This window comes from Pleuronectes platessa, chromosome 5 (assembly GCF_947347685.1).
Source record: "Pleuronectes platessa chromosome 5, fPlePla1.1, whole genome shotgun sequence".
In the NCBI taxonomy this organism is placed as follows: Eukaryota; Metazoa; Chordata; class Actinopteri; order Pleuronectiformes; family Pleuronectidae; genus Pleuronectes; species Pleuronectes platessa.
This window is the reverse complement of record NC_070630.1, coordinates 23,101,297-23,121,314: the sequence shown is the minus strand read 5'-3', so window position 1 is coordinate 23,121,314 and position 20,018 is coordinate 23,101,297. Positions and strand designations below refer to the sequence as shown.

At 41.4% G+C, this 20,018-nt stretch overlaps 2 protein-coding genes across 3 annotated transcripts in view; one reads left to right on the top strand and one right to left on the bottom strand.

The window, feature by feature from the left end:
- Positions 1-12: 12 nt before the first annotated feature.
- Positions 13-14,773, bottom strand: farsb (phenylalanyl-tRNA synthetase subunit beta). The gene is made up of 18 exons (XM_053423699.1): positions 14,636-14,773; positions 14,145-14,200; positions 13,589-13,743; positions 13,280-13,352; positions 13,034-13,149; positions 11,932-12,082; positions 11,733-11,841; positions 11,412-11,482; positions 11,264-11,325; positions 10,921-10,972; positions 10,748-10,809; positions 9,293-9,500; positions 9,125-9,205; positions 8,938-9,030; positions 8,022-8,139; positions 7,468-7,620; positions 1,399-1,546; positions 13-1,000 (listed from the first exon to the last, which is right to left on the bottom strand). Exons 1-18 carry the CDS (start codon positions 14,691-14,693, stop codon positions 220-222), a joined length of 2,547 nt encoding a protein of 848 aa, XP_053279674.1. The 5' UTR covers positions 14,694-14,773; the 3' UTR covers positions 13-219.
- Positions 14,774-15,265: 492 nt separating this feature from the next.
- Positions 15,266-20,018, top strand: part of acsl3a (acyl-CoA synthetase long chain family member 3a) — a 33,393-nt gene continuing 28,640 nt past the window's right edge. Inside the window, exon 1 of one of the 2 annotated variants that reach the window (XM_053423703.1) lies at positions 15,266-15,397. The gene's annotated coding sequence lies outside the window, so the exon portion shown is untranslated. Of the gene's footprint in view, positions 15,398-16,756; positions 16,942-20,018 lie in introns of those variants that run through there. The other variant, XM_053423701.1, reaches the window with a different exon arrangement.

The window sequence follows — 20,018 nt, the reverse complement described above, 5'->3', positions numbered from 1 at the left end:
CAAAAATAAATATCAATCATTAAAATAGTTTTATTTGATGTTTGAGGCAAGAATCTTTTGTACCAAGGATTTTGTTAAATGCAGGACCTGAGCTTTGGTTATTTATTGGTTACAAAGATGGCTACTGAACATTGTGTTCGATACAGCATCACCTATGTCTCAAGTTAAGACCAGAACACCTCAGATGGTACCACTCAGTGAGTTTACTCGGTGCATGATTCAGATCTTATTGAAAGCAGCCACGTCCATAGACTGAACATAGTCCTCAAAAGCGGTGATGGCCTCCTCCAGCAGATCGGTACCCACTTTGTCATCCTCCACTACGCAGCCAATCTGGAGCTTCTTGATGCCGTAGCCCACCGGGACGAGCTTGGACTGCCCCCAAAGCAGTCCGTCCATGACGACGCTGCGGACGCACTCCTCCAGCTTGGCCATGTCCGTCTCGTCGTCCCAGGGCTTGACGTCAAGCAGGATGGAGGACTTGGCGACCAGAGCTGGCTTCTTGGACTTCTTGGCAGCGTACTCCGCGAGGCGCTGCTCCTTGATTCTCGACGCCTCTGCGCTGTCTGCCTCGTCGTCCGAGCCAAAGAGGTCAATATCGTCGTCATCTTCATCACTATGGGCATTAGTCGAGGCTGAAGCTGGGAGGACAAACTGACTCTTTGCTGACGGGAGGCTCTCTCTTTCTCTCCGGAAGGACTGGATGTGCTTGTACCAGCGCAGGAGGTGGCAGAGGGTCGTTGAGGGAGCAGAAGGGATGGCATCGAACATCGCCACGTCGGCTTGAGATGCTGAAAAGCCTTCCATGTAGCTTTTGTCTGCTAGAAAATCATCAAGAGCTTTAAGAGCAGCTGGCGTGCTCATGTCACCAAACACAGTTTTTGTAGATGTTGGGCAGGAAGCCGGTGCCTGCCGGGATTCATTTTGCGTGGGGAACTTGTGCTCGATGACTTCCTGCATGGGGACTTGGTGTGTGAGGAGGGTTTCAGCAGTGTGGCCACTGGAAGAACCAAGGCAACAGGTAATGAGTCACTGGGTTTAATTACCATGCACTAACCCCCAAGGCACAAGTGATCTAAATTAAAAACAAGCATGCATGTACAGGCCCAAACACAGATGCACACCATTCACGTCACAAACACAAAGGAGTCTTGCTAATTTTTAATTCTTCTGACTTTAGTAGAAACAGCTGTGTTACTGACATATCAAAAAACACGATGGCTCCACACATGGTCCCTTTAGTTTAGAGACCATATCACACTGCAGGCAAACAAACCAAACAAGTGATATCTGTTAAACAACTTTCAAGCCTCTTATTTTCTCCCAATTGGTCTCAATGCTTTCTGAGAATCTACATTTACATGCATTTAGGGATTAAGTTAAGGAAGGTTGAATCACAGGAAGGGCTCGACGTCGATCTCCAGGGCCGAGCAGGGCATGGTCAGCTCGAAGCGGTTGATGACGTCTGGGTGGAGAACTCCGAGGCGGCCAACACTCTTTCCATGGACAAAGATCTCTGCACAGCGACCTGGGAAAAAAGTGGAATCTAAAAGAAAACGGGATAGAGGAGAAATTATGCCTATAGAAATCTGGGAAGACACCATGTCACATATATCAAGCTTTCTGTTTTCTACATGGTTTAATCCAATTTTAAGTACTACAATGATTGCATTGCCATGTACTCTCCTGGTCACAGGTTTTTGGACCTCTGTATTTAAATCACTTTCAGCTGTAGACAAGAAAACAACATGGTATAATCATAACAGCAATTTCTGGAGTAGTCAAAGACAGTTTTCCCGACTCCCTAAAGAGGCGCTTGCATCACTGCTCGCCTGTCATTTCATCGCTTAATTAAAAGAGGAGTCCTCCTTCGTATTCTCAGTGATTCCAGGAGGTGATGGGAGATTGAATAAGGAGACAGTTAGGTATTCGTGACACGGACCAGAGGAGAAATATTACAAATACTCTTCATTTATTACCCATGTAGAAAAGGTATCTCTAGAATGAACACTAATATTCCCTTGACAGGTGATAAAAAAAACAAGAGTTGCAGAGTATAATAACAACTATAAAAACTATAACCTTGTTGGTTATTCTCCTAGGCTGGTTGTGAAACTATTATTATAAGTGGTGCATTTGGTTTTGTTTTAGTCTCTGTATGTACCTCATTTTTACTCATTTGGATTTACATGTAATTTTCTATACACTGATGTTATGATCACATAAGAAATCAGATTCTAAACATTTGTAATGATATAACGTTCTAAATGAGGATGATTTGGAATTCCACTGAAAATGTTTCTGCAGGCTTTAAAAAGTTCAATTTAAAACGCTTCCTCATAACAGAAGACCAGGTGAAGTAACCTAGTAGAGAAGACCCCTGAAACGCCACATTATCTCACAAACTACAGGTAGAGAGGAGCTATCCATAGTCTATCCCAGAGAGAAGTTAAGGCTATCTTCCAGAAGTAGGAATACAAATTTGATGACGTTGTTATGAGGCTGATAAGTATTTTTTAATATCAACAATTGACAGAACAGTAAAACATAGAATGTTTATGTGAAAAAGTCACAGGTCGTTACTCTGAGGAAACTGCCAACAGAGGCCATTTGACCATAATTGGATTTTCTCTCTCAGTTATTTCCACACACACTAAAGTACACATTTCTCCTCCTGATTCAAATCTGATGGTCCTATATGTGTGAGTAAATGTCAGGACCAAAGGTCACTTCAATCCAGATGGAATAAAAAGCCTCCATCGATACTGAGATGAACCCACTCTTGCCAGAGTGAGAGGCGTTCGCTCACTTTTTCCAAACATGCAGACATGCAGACAGACAGAAAGACGGACTTGTCAGAGACTGAACAAGATACAAGGGTTGGCATGACAACAGCCCCACACGCAGGGACGTGGCTTTCTCCCATGGTGCACTGCTTCTTCCCACGCTGCCTTGCTAATGGCTTCCAGAGCCCACTGCTTAGATGTTCACTCATCACTATGGATGAAGGCTTACAAAACACATGGACTGAGCTTTCTCCCTCCCTGTGTGTGTGTGTGTGTGTGTGTGTGTGTGTGTGTGTGTGTGTGTGTGTGTGTGTGTGTGTGTGTGTGTGTGTGTGTGTGTGTGTGTGTGTGTGTGTGTGTGTGTGTGTGTGTGAGAGAGAGAGAGAGAGGCGGAAACTCTCACTTCAGTTGCCTGTTGTGTGTCTGTTCAGTGTATTAAATCAGTGAAATGTACTTGCGTCGGTTCACACGTCATCTACTTGTACCATGAGAGGGATGCCATGGCAACACTATAAATAGCCCTCTTAAATAACCAATCAGTCAATGGAAATCGTACACTTGAGCCGGGCCAGTTTACGCCCACTCTCCTCCAACTTTCAGCTGAGTTTTCAGCGGAAGGCAGACATGGACAGTTACATCAGATAACCAATATAATTGGTTGATAATGAAATCATTTTGCTGACAACTGTACAGAGAACTCACAAAAATTCGAAATAATGCCTCACTCTGTGTAAGAGGCTGCTGAACACAGGAAGTGGCTCTATAGCAGGGGTGCCCACACTTTATAGGGTTGTGAGCTACTCTTGAAATGACCAGCTCAACAAGATCTACCGACCAAATAATGTTGGCAAATTCTATGTAATACATACAGCATTGCGTAATAATGTGTTAGCTCATCTGTCCATTCTTATCTTGTGTAGATATGTGAAGATATATATATTTTTTTTACATCACCTCAACAATATAGAGCGTCATGTATAACATAATTGTTTTTAAAAAGAACAAATCATTCACAAAACTGCTGGACACATGTTGCCATGAAACATGTCCCCCCCCCCCCCCCCCCCATCTCCATTACACCCACACTACACACTAGCACTTGGGTGTACTGTGATTGGTGACATCTGTCCGTCTTCATCACTTTAATACAATTTGGATTAAGCTTGGTGAGTTGGTCAGGAGTGGGGTCATGAGCTGCATGATTCATTTATTTATTTATTTATTTTTAATCCATCAAAGTCTAGATCAACGTTCTAGCCTAATGCTAATGCATAGGAAATAAACAGAAAGCAAATAAACAAACATACCCAACCAAATCCCTCTGTAGTTCAGGTATTGATTCTGCTAATAAATATTTTCACATGTTCCTGGGCAGGATTGATATCACTAGCTGCACCAAACATATGCACAAAATAAAAACCTATACTGCTCATCAGGTCTCATGTGGCATTATCATTGTACTATTATTTTACTGGCCTGCATCCCTCTTACATACAGTAAGTTATAATATTCAATAACTTTGTTGTACATTGTACAACAGTAAAATTCACCTGTGAATAAAAGTTGAAGCTTTTGACACATTTTAATATCATAGCACATATTGAAATATTTAAGACTGAATGCAGCACGAGTGTTTCTCTCCAAGTGCTTTTCCAGTTTAGTCCTGTTGGACTCAAACAGGCATGGACCAAGACAGGAGCCATTAAATCTTAGCATGGATCCAGACCTATGGGTGGCGCTAGCATTGTACCATTTTAGCCACTGCTGTCAGCCGTTTGTAGCAAAAAGCTTTAAAAGCCAACTGTACACTACCTGCTCGACAAAACAGCGTAGACTTACACAGCCACCAACAGGTAAACAGGACAGGTGTGCAGAAACACAACCTTAAATTAATAAAGATGCTTTTCAGTTTAACATTGTAAAAAGGCAATGGTTTGCTAACAAGTTCACCATATATACAATTAGCATATACAATACATATTTACCTAAAACAATTGTTCACAACTTCTTTAAACTGCCCCAAAGTGGCAAAGTCAGTTGTTGCAGGTTTAAATGAACATAGCAAATCGAAACCTCAAACCCTGAACATTGTTACAAACCTTCTATTATTCATAGAACAACCTAACAAAGGATGTATGGACCCGGGAACTGCATTGGACACAGTTATTAAGTGAAACACAGGCATATGTCTCTTAAGTGGCTTTTTTCCTACACTTCTGGACGTCTAACTCGTTATTTCATCCCTCCACCGGCTGAGTGGAGGAAACTCGGCTGACATGTATTCCCTCAGCCACTCACCCTGTCTGTGATGGTGAGTTAGTCATATGGACACATCCTGAGGGTGAGTGTGTGTGTGTGTGTGTGTGTCAGGTGAGCTCTTAGATTGGGTCATGACCTTGTAATGGGGTTAAGGACACGCTGACATATGTGGGGGAGATAGGCTAATGGTGCATACAGTGTGGAGGGAAAACAGGAGAGGAAATTAACTGAGTTGGTGAGCTGGGGTTTCTGTGTGTGTGTGTGTGTGTGTGTGTGTGTGTGTGTGTGTGTGTGTGTGTGTGTGTGTGTGTGTGTGTGTGTGTGTGTGTGTGTGTGTGTGTGTGTGTGTGTGTGTGTGTGTGTGTGTGTGTGTGTGTGTGTGTGTGTGTGTGTGGTATATTCCATTCTATCTTGCTGCTCAGCACTGCATTGGGTGATGTGATGCCCCTGCACTCCCCCACATCGCAGACTTGCTTATGCCTCTAACCATCTCTCTGTCTCTCACCTGACCCCCCCACCTCTTTTTTTTGGACTCTCTAGTCTCCACATCCCTTCCTCTGCTCTTCTGTCTGACTTCACCCTCTCCCCCCCTCTCTCTCTCTCCACTCTCATTCACTGATACTTGAGCACATTGATTTGCAGTCTGAACAGCAGAGCCAGCAGAGCCTGAGCAGATATCCTGCAGTGTGACCTTGAAGCATACGAGCCAAGTGGGAGAGGAGACAAAGACATGGGTGGTGAGGTGGAAAGGATGGAGAGAAAAAACTGAACGAGGAAGGTGAGGAATCTAAAACTCAGATGATGTATGAGATTCTCTTTAGGAAAACAGGAGCCAAATTAGGGATGTGCAATAAAACAATATCAGTAATTATAACAATATAATTTACACCAAAAAACAATATGACAATGATCTGATGTAATGTTCATGTATTGTAAAGTACACTGAGGAGGTACACCACATTAATGATTTGTAAAATGTTTTGCCGTTAAAAGTGTTTCCTATTAATTATCTAAACTGTGGCTGCCAATCATATCCCATTATTCCAAAGTTTCATAATAAACCAAACACTTACAGAGATCTCGAAGCTAGTTAAATATGGCCAGATCACTGCGACCCAAGTCAAAAACCACACAGACAGTCTGCGCTCAAATCAAACCTTTCTGATCACTAATCTCACATCATCAGAAAGATGAAACCAAATTGCCTTTCTGTCATTCAAACAAAACTTCTTTACAAACATTAATGTTTCAGTCACATATCACGACTGGTTACTGTATCAAAACTGAAAACCTGTGCCATCTCCATTAGTGAGGAAAGCAGCTTTTCAGAAGCGCATCTCAAAAAGCCTGTATTAAAAGACATGAGCACTGATGCATAATGACTGACCTCCTCATTTCATTCATGATGATTTTACTTTTACGCAGACCAATTTCATCATTAAAGACACAGTGAAGTTTTGGAACAGAACTGGACAAAGGGCTCTGTCTGCATCTACCTCTAACATTGAGCATAACAAGCAGCAGCATTGCACCCATTCAACTTGAAGGTTCACATTTTGTTTACCATGAGGTGCCTATACTTTCCTTTATATTCTTCTATAAAATGAGTTTCATTTTGGAAATAAAAAGAACTCTGGAGAGTAAATACAAAAGAGACTCTCGTTCCCTTTCGTAAGTGAGAAAAGCATCTTGTGACTGGTTTATTGAGTCATGATGAGTTAGTGTTGCGTGTTTCAGTTTTCAATAATCGTCTGGATTTTGATGCAGAGAGAAAGAGATTATATCAGATCCAACAGATGGGAAGGATGAGTGCACACACTACACTATCATTCCTTATTATATATATATTTTTTTTTTTTTCTGTTTTAAGCTGCACAGAGAGTTTTACCTGTGTGTGTTAAATGTTGTATATTATGTGCAAATGTGTCAGGTTTCTTTTGATTAATTGAAAATATAATCAATGACGACAAGCGCATTTGATTGGAAAATCTGGACACGTTTTAGTTTTACACAGCACAGGCAGCTGCTCTTGTATATAAAATTCTTCGAGTGTCTCGAGTGCAGAGCCAATCTTAACTGCCAACCCATGATTTGAGTTCATTCTAAGTGTAATAAAAATGGAAACTGCTGCCTCAAGTAAACAGGGAACACAATGTCCTGGAAACAAACAAGGCCTTTACTGCTCGTCATAGACTGGATTTACATAATCTAAGTAAAACCTGCCTTTTAACCTTGTGTGACCCAGATTTATATTTTTCACCAGCTTGTACATAAACATCTCCTATATCCCAGGGGCTAAAATCTGTCACTGGGATTAAATCCAGTCTTAAGATACTCACCACAGTCAGTACATTGCTATAGTCCTGATTGTTAGTTTCCATCCCCCTCCCCATCTCCCTCCCTGTCTACCCAGGACTCTTACCGTCTGCAGCCTGGATGTGGTAGCCCTCGTCCCGGGCAGGCTTCACCTCCAGCAGTTGCATGGTTCGGTCTAGCAGGCCGTGGATCACCTCGAAGCCCGGGCTCTTATTGTAATACACAGCACACAAACGCCGGCTGTTCCTCGCTCCAACATCTGGTTGTCAGGATGAGGGGGAGGGAGAGTGAGGAACATTCAAAACAGGAATAAGTCAATACTGGGTTTTCATTAAAAAATACATCTCTCGCCAAGTGTCATTCAACTTCTGATATAAACGCGAATGATATTAGTTTTCTTGTTTTATATCTGGAGACAAATATTTGTCTTTAATACATTTAAAAACGTGTGTAAATCTGAAAAAATTGATACTTGAATATTTTTGCACTAATAATGAATATTGACCATCATATATGAGCTTTAGGGTTAAAAATGTGTTTTATTGTTGTGTTAGGCACTGATAGATTCTCAATTGACCTTTTTCCCAAGGAAATTTGCAGCCACAGTCTGTACGCAGCATCTCACACACATACACAGGTTGAATAAATATGAACACATACCTTTGCTCTCATCCTTCATCACCACATCAGAGATCTCAAACAGTTTGAGGGGAAGGGGCATCTTCCTGTTGGCAGCTATGGTTTTCAGAAGCCCTGGCAGCAGGGTGGTGCGCGCCACCTGGTGGAGAAATACCAAGGTTCAGGTGAAAAAATTTGTATAGTCTGGTAGAGAGGAGAAGAGTGCCCCCTTCTGGAACAATAACACTACACTTTCTGAGCACAGAAGCATTGATCAATGTCTCTGGCTGGTTTTACTTCTCAAAGCATTCCTGCTTGAGTCTCTAGCTTTCTTACCCCAACTTTGATTATTTTTTCACTTCAAACCATTTATATTGAAAGTTTTACATTTTCTAACTTCTGTGCTCATGTGTTTCTGTGAACACTGAACTGAAAACTAGTTTGCTGGTTTGAGCTTTGGCTATTGATTAGTTTTACATCTGTAAAATGTTATCATCATCATGCTGACTTTTCAGATGTCACAGGGCTACATTATGGTGTCCACTGAGCATACAGAATGAAATGGAACACTAGTCCTGTAAGTGCTACAGGAACAATCAATTAATTATCCTCTCCAACGAGAGCCAACGAGAAGCAAAGAGAATATTTTGCTTTGGACCTTTAACCTTTAAAATTCAATTTAACCTGTTGATCAAAATTTATCTTGACACGAATACTCCTAAAAAGAAATATATTTAGTGACCCAAATGTCAACTGAACCTCCACTGAAGTTGAAGTAAGAATACAGGGAGATTTCCCAAATACTTGTAAGATTCGGCTACAACTTTGATTATTTTTAAATCTAACGCTTGGATGGATAAACTTTTTTAGGTAAACTATACTTTAGGCAAAAAGTTGGCACGAAAATAATCAATTAATTTAGCAATTTTTCTTGTTTCATCACTGTTTTCTTGTTTACCTGGAAGTCTGCTGTCTTGGGGTTGGAGATTTGCACAGCCTTGATTTCTGAAATCTTCTTACCAAGCTTGTCTGCTATATCTTCTTGAGAACACTAGAGGAAGAAAGGTGTGACACATTCCATGGAGCATTTTTAAAGGAAAGAAAAACTGTGTTTGCATGTCTGAGTATTTGAGTCTCTTTCTTACCAGGGCAAAGTTGAGGGCCTCTGTGAATCCAGCAGCTGCCAGGTCCTGTCTCAACAGTTCTGTCAGTTTATTCAGTGGGAACTATGAACAATATAAAGAAAAACACATAAGCACACACAACATATTTCATGAGACACACAGCAAACATGCAGAAGAAAGCCCAGGTACCTGGTTGGCTACGGTGTAGGTGCGTGGTGTGGTGTGAGTGATGTTGTTGAAACCGTAGGAGATGGCCGCGTCTTCCATGATATCACAAGCATGGATGACATCTGAGCGTGTGGGTGGGATCTCGACCTCCAACTCATCACCAACACCAGTAGCCTGGGAGCGGAGGCACATCCTGGTCAGCAACTGGGCGATTTTCTCAGTTGATTCACTGTCAGTGGAGAAGACATGAACAGTATTGTCAAGAAGTAAGATTTATCGTGTTACTGAGGACACAATGACAGCAAGCAGCCAATGAGCAGATAAAATAAATAAAAATAAGTGAACATTTTTTTATTACAGGAAATAAATAAATTGTAGCAAGGGCAAACATAAACTCCGGCTCAACTGGTAGCATTAAGATTATTCAGGATTACTTGGCAGGTATTTGGCCCTGACTAACTGCCTGTTACACGGCACACACTGTTGCAGGATCTGCTGAGGTGGGGGCAGTAAACCAGCCAATCCTGTGCCTTGAATCGCTCATGTGACAATGCCTTCTCAACTCATGAGTAAACGCTTGAAAAATGGCAGACACTAACCCCGCTAATGATACAGTAGAGACAAGTTGTAAAACGTGTGACAAGTCTTCAAGAAGAGTGTTAGCTGCATACTGTGTAAATCTGATTTCACAATGAAGAGCACCACATCACCACGGGGGAATGAAAACATGTTGGGAGGCTTCTGCTTCTCCCTCATCTTCTTCTCTCAGTTTACTGGAGGAAAGTTAAAAACATCCTGCCACAGTGATGTTGGGCTGCCGTTTCATGTTAAATCAGCTTTACACAGGTTTTCTTTGAGATTTGAACGTGAAATGTTCACACCCTTTTAAGGACTGTCCCTTCCCTGACAAAGAGGGGAGAGGGAGAGAGCAGCAGTGGTAGAGACACCTGTAGACTGAATGAAGAGAGGGATCGCAGTGAAGCAGTGAAGCAAAGACACTCAATGTCTTTTTCATTTTGTTCTAAAGCACAAAAACAACCTGCTGAAGATGTTGCATCGCTTAGATTTATGTAAATACAGGGATGAATTCAGCTCAGTGCAGCTGGTCTGCTGTGAGCCACGGACAGATTGGTATCAGACACATTCAGGACAACAGTCTATGTGATTAATGGGAATCACTGTAATACATTTTTATTAACACTGTCTCAGTGTCTGTTGACTGAACACTGTGGATTTTGTTTAAGTTGTATTTAGTATTTGTACTGCAGAGGCCTATTTAATACTGAGCTTTATCAACTTTACAAAGTTTAGGCTCATTATGGGTTGTGTTGGGCAGTGCCTTTTAACACCAGTAAGACTTTGCTCAGAAATGAAGAAATTTACAAAAAGAAATCTGAAACATTTACCAGCAGGTACTTTCCAAACTAGTATATCTAGTATCTCAAGTATTATACTTAGTGCAACCACATAACTCACTTGATGCCAACTTTGCGGTTGATGAACTCGCTGGACAACTTCTCCGTCCTGTACGCCAGCTCCTGAAGTACAAACAAGGAAACAGTAGCAGAGCGTCAGAAGACAAGAGAAGTATTTCAGTTAGTGTTTTAAAAGACAGGATACAAGCAATTTGATTGAAGTGAGTACAGTACTGGGTATATGCAGGTCTTGCCATCTGGGTAGACCACCTCAGCCTCCTCTACCCTGAAAGAGAAGGAGATACAAGTTTGTTTTAACGTAAAATAATGGAGTGAAAAAGAAAGCCTTTAAATGAGGTCAAGCAGTTGCATTCAACAGCTATAAAGAAACTGGTCTGTGAGATCAGTGTAGAGAGAGGCCTCATATGTAAAAGCTTGGAGTTTTGAAACACCAGCACATTATAATTGTCTACCCTCAGCAGGTTTAAAAAACAAGATTGTGTCGTATTTAAAGTACAGATAACAAATCCAAGTTTTTGGCAGGGAGGTTTGTATTTGAGACAGAGGAGTGACTTACGTGAAAGGCTGTGAACAATACTCGCTGAACATGGTCACCATCATGTCCAAAACAATCTTGGCCTGGAGAGCAAGGTCAGATTAAAGTCAGGTTCTTGTCACATCTGTGACAAAACTTGTTTTTGTTCGTGTTCTCCACTCAGTTTTACCTTGGTCACATCTGTGGCCGTGCACTCGATGAAGACGTTCTTTGTCTTTAGGCTGATTTTTGAATGGTCTCCTGGAAAATTAATGACAGAAAGAATTTGATAATTCTTATTTTATCCCTTTCTCTAATGTTGGCTCTCTATGTATTCATGATTTTCTGTTGCATTAAGTTAACACTGTCAAAAAAATTCAATAATTTGTTTGTTGTTTAATTGCTGCTCAGAATCACAAAGCAGCATTTAACTTTAACATTGAATGTTCTAACTCCAAACACACTGTGTGTAATACATTGTGGTAACAGAAGCAGAAATGAGAACACTTGCCATTGATGATGGGAGGCATGGAAAGGACGATGCCGTTGCTGTCGTAGATGACAGGGTACGCAGGCTTGTCTTCAACAATGTGAAGGTAATGCCTCAAGTGGCTGTCTGTCTGTATGCACCAGGAGTACAAAACAGCATTAGCAGCAAAAGAAAAGAAAATATGCTCATCTGACAAATGTCCGGTAAACTAGCTGTGTACCTTGTAGAGGCTCATGAGCTGAGTGGCCGTGAAGTCTTTGGTCTGGTTCAGAGGTTTGAAGCAGATGTCTCCAGGGGGTTTGGCTGTGTAGGTGAAAGGACCAGAGATGGTGTCCAGGTCATGAGTCCCGATCGCCACCAGGCTCCTCTTCCTTCACAAAACATTATTGATTGAATTATCGGCTGAATACATAGAATTTTCTTTACATTGTGATATCTGTTTACTGCAATAAGTCTTAAGATATATAAGTGACAAATGTTTAGGAATGAAGTGAAAAATACAAAGAGCCAACATTAACGAATATATAATAAACCTGCATCAACAAGTATTTGGATGCCAGATGATATTTAAGCCATATTGAGACATGAACTCTGGAGGATGGCTGCAAAATGGGGTCCACACTTTCACAAATGAGATTCTCTGCTCAGACACGATAACAACAACACAGAGATCTCCGGAGCGTTCAGGTGAAGGTGGTCCAGCAGGCAGAGGCAGGATGTAATGTATTAATTCTGCTACAGAGATGACATTTTTTGTTTACAGCACATCAACAGCAGCATCTGCTCTTATCTCCACAAGTTCTCTTGACTTCTTCGTCAGCGTTGTCTTCGTTGTCTTCATCCTGCGATATTTATGTTAATTTTTTTTTTTAGTTTTGCATCCGTCGCGTGTTAGAAACACGCCTGCTCGTTAGCAGTGAATCTTCCTGCTGTTTTCTCACAAGAGCTCATTTGAACATTATCCAGACTTTTTACTTTTAGATTGCTGTTTGGAGTGGATAGTCCTAAAAGGAAACCTGTGACAAACTGGCATCAGCTTGTTGCGGAAGTCCTTTTGGGATTCCTAAAGATACATTTAGACAAGTAGAAAAAACTGTTGTAACACAGTGTTTGGAGAAGTCTGACATATGTTTACTGCATATTTTGAAACGAAAAAGCATATTAAAAGCCCTTTAATACTTTTGTGTGTTAATTGAGTTCTACAGCCCAGACACATGATCAATATCAGCCTCTGACAGTCAACATTTGTCAGAGGCGAGTCATTTTCGATTTCAAACATAAACGTAATGTGGAGGAAGCCTTAGTGTTTCATGCGGCCTGACCTGCAGATGTTTTGATGGAGTTTGTCCTGCAGCTCAATGAAGCTGTCATAGCGCTGCTGCGTGAAGGTGATGTTCCTCAACACTGCTGCCACAGCATGGGGTCTCACCTCTGCTGTCTGCTCAGAAATAAAAGAACATAATAATTGACCACCATAGAAAAACACTAATGTATTTGATTTGTAACCTTAACCGATATTAACTTTAGGCCACAAACTGCTAGTTAACATTATGAATTATCCCACCCACCTCCTTAGTGATGATCAGCTTCTGACGCTCGCCGCTGACTGGGCTGACACGTGTGTAGCGAGGTGCCTCCATCCTGTGACACAAAATCAATCTTTAAACATCGACTCTACATGCACCACACAAAGACAATGGAGAATAAATACACAGGCAACACAGCTAAAATAAGACTTCAACCGTGGAAAAAAATGTTTTCTGGTAATCAAATGATACTCCTAAATTGGTGTCTAAATAAAACCAATCTTCCATCATTTATATATATATATATATTTAAGGAGCCTTAACCAAAGATAACTGTAGAAATCTACTGACTTGTTCTTGAAGACCTGCAGACCACGGACCAGCCCCTCCAGACACAGCAGGTCATAGCGGTTAGCTGGCACATCGATCTTGTACAAGATGACGTCAGAAGCTCCGGATGCCTTGGAGTCACCCTGCTCTCGGATTAATATCTCCTTCTCTGAGGTCTGAAATATATACCAAGGTACGACAGCAACATTGAAAAAAAATTCCATTACAGCAACAATGTAAGAACTCTGCAGCATAGTAGGAACTGCAAATTCATCAAGCACTCAGAAACTGTAAGGAAACTATCTTTTAAAGTTATCTGTGTGTCCATGCATGTTTGTGAGTATTACTGCTATTATTAGTAATATTTAATTCATGGTAGAGTTACTCAAATAGGGCTACATCATTAAAATGTGTTTTCTTGAAGATTATGTGACATGATGAAATTATGTGTGTTGTATTCAGACTCTTACTCACTCAATCTAATGGTTTCACATAGAAAAATAAAACGCACACCATGAGAAAGGTCAAAAGGTTTCACTTATTTGTATCAGGAAACCACTTGGAGTCATTTACTCACAATTTCATCCAGCTCCAGTCCAAACTCAAAACACAGCTCGTCAAACTCCTCATCAGCTAAAACAAAAAGCAACAGCCATCAATAAAAAACAGGTATATAACGTTAAATACTCAGAGTGACTTTTATTTTCCCGTAGGTGCTCAGTTTTAAATGACAGGAGCCAAGGAAATGATGCAATCCCGTTATCATCCTATTCACACACGTCACTACCGTTTGTAGAGAGTCTACAGTCACTATTTCATTCTCCTGACAAATTGTAAGAATGTCCAAATTAATGATAGGCGTGAATTCCCATTAAACTATATTTTTCATTCAGTGCAGACACAGCAAATCCAGATCCAGCTAGGTTGAGTTAGCTGCTGCGCTGCTAACTACCAGGCAACAAGTCCAGACATTCCTCTGACTTCCTCTGTCTTTAAGAGACACTGGGACATTTGATAAATAGACTGATAGCTTGTCCACAGTTTGAAAATGTATGAAATATCACTAACTGTATTTTCTGCCCAAAGCTCTGAAGAGAAGATCCCTTTTCACTCCGACAGTCGGCATGTTGGCAGCTAATCCTCCACAGCCCAGTGAAAAAGGACCCCGCCAGCCGGCCCGGGCGCAGCTGTCTGGGCGGTGCCTGACTGAAAAGCAGTTATAAACATTTGTGGATACAGAATCAGAATCAGAATTCTTTTAATAGCCTGGTATATTTACATATACAGGAAATTGCCTTGGCGTGGTTGGTGCATTGGACATAAAAACAACAATCGGTCATAAAACAACAATATATACATAAATAGTGGCACGTGCAATAAGGTGCAGTGATTTCAGGATAGTACCAATAATATATAAAATTAATTAATTTGCGAACAATATCATAAATTCAATCTCAAATTCGATGCAAATAAAGTATTCATTTTAACATTTAATTTAAGTTAATTTGATTAAGATACACTTATTTGTCCCAAACACATGCACAAACACACTCATGCAATTGTAGGGAAATTTAACCTCTGCTTTTAACACATCTGGTGCAGGACACACAGAGCAGTGAGCAGCCATGTACGGCGCACAGATGTTGGGGGAGTAAGGTGCCTTGCTCAGGGGCACTAGTCAGGGTAGAGAGAATCCTCTTGGATTTGTGGACAGATCAATGCAGGTTCGTCTTTTTGTTGTTTCTCCGTGGAATCGAACCAGAGACGAACCAGAGACCTTTTCTGCCCATAGTCCAAGTTTCTGCCACTAGTCCACCGCCTCTCCATGAGGTGAGTACACAAATAGCATTACTTTTAAAAATAACTTAAAAAAAAAAAATTATAGGCTCCAGTAATAAAGAAAGTGATATAAAAAGTTGGCATCAGAATGTCTTGAAACTTTAAAAACCACAGGTGTCATTATATGATATCATATCACTTATGTGTTCAGTTCAATTCTAGTGTCATTGCTGATATTATCGATTAGACCTTGAATTTTAATTATTAATATAAAAAGGGACAATGAACATTAATCAGCATTCATACGAATATAAATGCATCCAATTAAATGTTCTGGTGTTGATTGGTGGATTATTCCAATACTTACTTTGTCAGTGAACCGGCTCTGCCTGTCTCTCTGTAATACTTCAGCATTCCATTGTATTACCCTGCAGAGTGAGTCATCACACTGAGCTACACATACTTTCACAGCTCAGTGCTTTCTTTGATAGTCGACATTGAAACAACTTTATATTCACAGGGCATGACATATATTAGTATATCAGATAATCACCTCCTGCTCTCAGTTCAGGAGGCAGACACCTTCCCAATGTTTAAGAGTCCACTTCAAACCTTCCTTTTAGTAAAAGCTTATAATAAGAGCTGGTTCAGGTCTGTCTTGGACCTGCTCTCAGTTCTGGGTCTTGACGAGGGACACATGACACACAGAACTTCTCTTCCCTCCTCTTCCTCTTCCTCTTAATCACATTAATGTCTTATCAATGAGTCTTATGGACTTGACTTCTTTCCGGAGTCCTTTTGCTTTATTTTAATTAAATTAAATTGGCATTGTTTTTATCCTTGTTTAGTTTGGATTCTATTGTTTTATTTCTTGTATTTATTTGCTGCTTATACTTAGTGTTTAGATTTGCGTGTTCTTTTCCCTTGCTACTTACCGGGACCTCAGTACTTAGTCACTTTCCGTCTCATGAACATCATGTTCTGAAATGACAATAAATCTAACTTCTTCTTCTTCTTCTTCTTCTTCTTCTTCTTCTTCTTCTTCTTCTTCTTCTTCTTCTTCTTCTTCTCATCAATAATCCCCATCATTGCACTGCAGAAATGTTCATATAAATCCAGCTGTGACAGTGAGAGTTGAACTCTGCTTGGCCAATAATCAGACATCCTGAATGCACATTGCATATCTAATCTTCTTGTCTTCTTATTTTTGATTTTTCTATATTTATTGTGTGAGTGTGTGTGTGTGGGTGTGTGTGTCTGACCGTCAGTAACCCACAGTCACCTCTTGCCCTGCTCTCATTGTTTGGGCCCGTCCCCTTGCACGCGCCACCTCCGCGAGTCCAATCATAACGCGGGGAATGACAACCCCTCTCCCCCCCCCACACTCTGCTCAATCACTTCCGGGCTCGGGAAGCGGAGGAAACGCGGCACCGGCGACAAATTAAGAGCTTGTTGTTGTATTAATGCCGGAGAGACGCTGCCGCTGCCTCCAAACACAGAGCTGCCAGACACCGGGCTGTGGCTGTCGTCCCCCCCGCAGCTGAGAGCTGGATCACCCGCTGACACACAGACACAGAGACGGGGACCTTCCACCGGTGAGTTTTCACCTCGCTCCGGTGTCGTTTTACCGACGCGTGTTTGATTTCTACCGCCCAGATGTGCGCGGATGCTGCGCTCACGTCAAGCTGCCCGGGCTGGACGGTGGAGACCTCAGTTGAGGCATCGGGGGGAATTCTAGAAGAAACTTAAATGGTTGACTCTCTTTTCATCTTGGTGAATCCGAATCTAGCGCGATGCAGTAACATCATAATGTTATTAACTCAACCAAAGGGCAGAAATACTCTTACGGTAAATATGTGCCCACAAAATAAATTCATTTTAAATTACCCTCAGGTAAATGGGCCTGTTTTTTTTACCTGTCACCTGTTCTAGTGACATCGTGTTAAAAGTCACATTTAACAGCTGCTGATCAAACCTAATGTGTAGAAGTGTTGTAATTATTGATGTAATTTTAACATTTTTTGTTGTTTTTTGTTGTTATTATCCTTGACAGTATGGTTGCAATGATGAAAACATTTAAAAATTAGAAGTTCAACCGTTTTATTTTGAAATTCAGTACCGGAACTTGTATTGGCATTACTGCTGGTTTGACATCAGTCAGACAGACTGGGAAGTTGCAGTGCACTGCTGAGCCCATTTAAATCCCTCATTCATTTAACTCATTCTTTGTTCTCTTATTACCGAGATTAACTAAGGAGCAACACCAAAAATACTTGTCACAATGACAATGACGAATAATCATTGATTGATTCATGAAGTTAATTTATTATAAACCTTTCTCTCATTTCTTCCTTGTACACATTCATACAATGAAAAAGTAGTTGAAACTTGTTGCAGCATGCAGTGAATCAAAGGCCCCAAGTGACAATCTGTGTCACCTCACAGTAATCCTCGCCCACATTTCGAACCTCTGGCGGTTGGCCTCTGTTTACTCAGCTGAAGTGAGCTGGCCTGTGGCAGTGGTTATCAGGTCACACCATGCAGGGATTGTACGATGTGCTCAGAAAACACACAAACACTCCTCCTCCTCCCTGGAAGCCACATGTCTCAGACGTCGGAGCGAGGCAAATACAAGTCTGCATTATTACGCCGTTATAAAAACAAAATTGTGGTCAATGATTTTGTAATATCCCAATCTGTTTAAAAAAGTCAACGTTTTCTCAATCCACCTGTAATGAAGACAATCACAGCAAATCAGATGCAGTTGACGGATTGTGAGCAGCTCCAGCAACACATTTAGATCAATTTCAGAGGCATATAGCAGAGAGAGGATTAGTTTGGGGGCCGGCATGTGTGACAATATTTTAAGTCACCATGCACACACACACACGGAAGCAGAGAAAAGCTGCAGTCTGAGCCACATAATCCGACCAATTGTGTTTTGTGCTATTTTGCGAAATCACAATTAAAACTTGTATTTGTTGTTTCGCAAGCGTCTGATTGTCATTATTTAAAACAGGCAAACGCAGTTCTTGTATGCAAAATTGTTCTGCACCCACATGCCCTACCCACACGTACAAACACATCACATGCACCTCCCTTCGCTCACACAAACACACACACATACACACACACAATCTGACCCTGTGGTGTGTTGGTGCGTCGTTTCACCACAATGGCCACGTTGAAGCTTCTGCAAGACTTCAGCCCGCCTGCTTAGCCGAGTGGGTGAAAGCACAATGACGTTGACTCACAAAAGACCCCATTGACACAATCTCTTGAGGAAGCAATGATTCCCTCATGCACACACACAGACACACACACAAACACACACGAATGAGCCTGCTCACGCCACTGCTACGTAGACCATGCCACAATATTACTCCATTTAATCCAGTGGGTGGAGGCTGCCTGAAAAGCGCCTGCTCATTGCATTAAGCCACCCATTAAGCCACTACCAGTTTGCACATTGCTAAATGCTTCTTGTTCTTTAAATGAAGAGATTAGAGTCGCGGCTCGCTCGTGTGCTGCTGTGGTGCAAATTAGGGTCTTGACCTTTTGCTTGGACAGGAAGGTGTTGGCCCTTGTTAATCAGGTTTTGTGTGGTTTGACCTTTCAGAGAGCCCCAGCCTGCTTGTCATGGTTGGTTAATGGCTGATCAGCACAGTAAGCCATGCATATAGATTTGGAATGATATGCCTCTCACACAGATGCATGTTAGGATCTTTGCCTGCAGTCATGCATACAAAAAGGCGTTCAGCAGACATTCCTATTATTCTAGCTTTTCCAGTTGAGGGTCCCTCCCTTCTGTGGCTACATCTCCTTATCTGTCCCTGTGTAATCTGACCACAGGGACAGATTACACAGTCCCTGTGGTTCACTTCAGGCTGATATGCTTCACAGCACAGTAGCTTTCATAACACTTAGTTCATCATTATACTGGTCGAGGCAGATGGCCGAGTCGGGTTCTAGAGGTTTCTTCCAGTTAATGAGGGAGTTTTTCTCTCCACAATCGCAAAAGTGCTGCTCATTGCGGGAACTGTTGGTTTTCTGTATAATTTGTTTAGGTCTCGAACTAACGTGCCTAGAGTTAATGTGTAATATGATTTGGCGCTGTACAAATATAATTGAATTATTTATTTATTATTATTTATATACAGATCAAAACAAATATTAAGTGTATAAAAATGCTCCAACCAATTCAGTAATGTTTAGCTCTTCAAGACCCATCTCCAAAGTTCCTGAACTTCTGAGAGGTACTTCCCCCCCGAATATTGAGACATATTATTTTAGATCCTGGTCCTTCACTAATTTAGTTCATGCAAAGGTACCTTGTTCTGGGGGAAAGTTCCTGAGGTTGAAACACGGCTTATGTTGCTTTTTCTGGTTTAAATCATAGTCATGGTTATACAGTGTAATTTCACTTCAGGCTGATATGCTTCCCCATATAATTAAAAAACAACAACTTTTGAACACAGTGCTTGGAGGTGAGGCTGAGACACGCATTTCATCAGATTAGTCAAATAAAGTAGACAGCTAGTCGGCTCCAGAGTTTCCTGTTGTTTAAGACCATGGTTACCCCGAGCCGTTTGAGCCGCCAGCACAGGCGGCTGGTGCCGAAACAGCTGCGGCTAAACCGTGTATGAGGAGTGAGGTGGTCCAGAGCCCATCG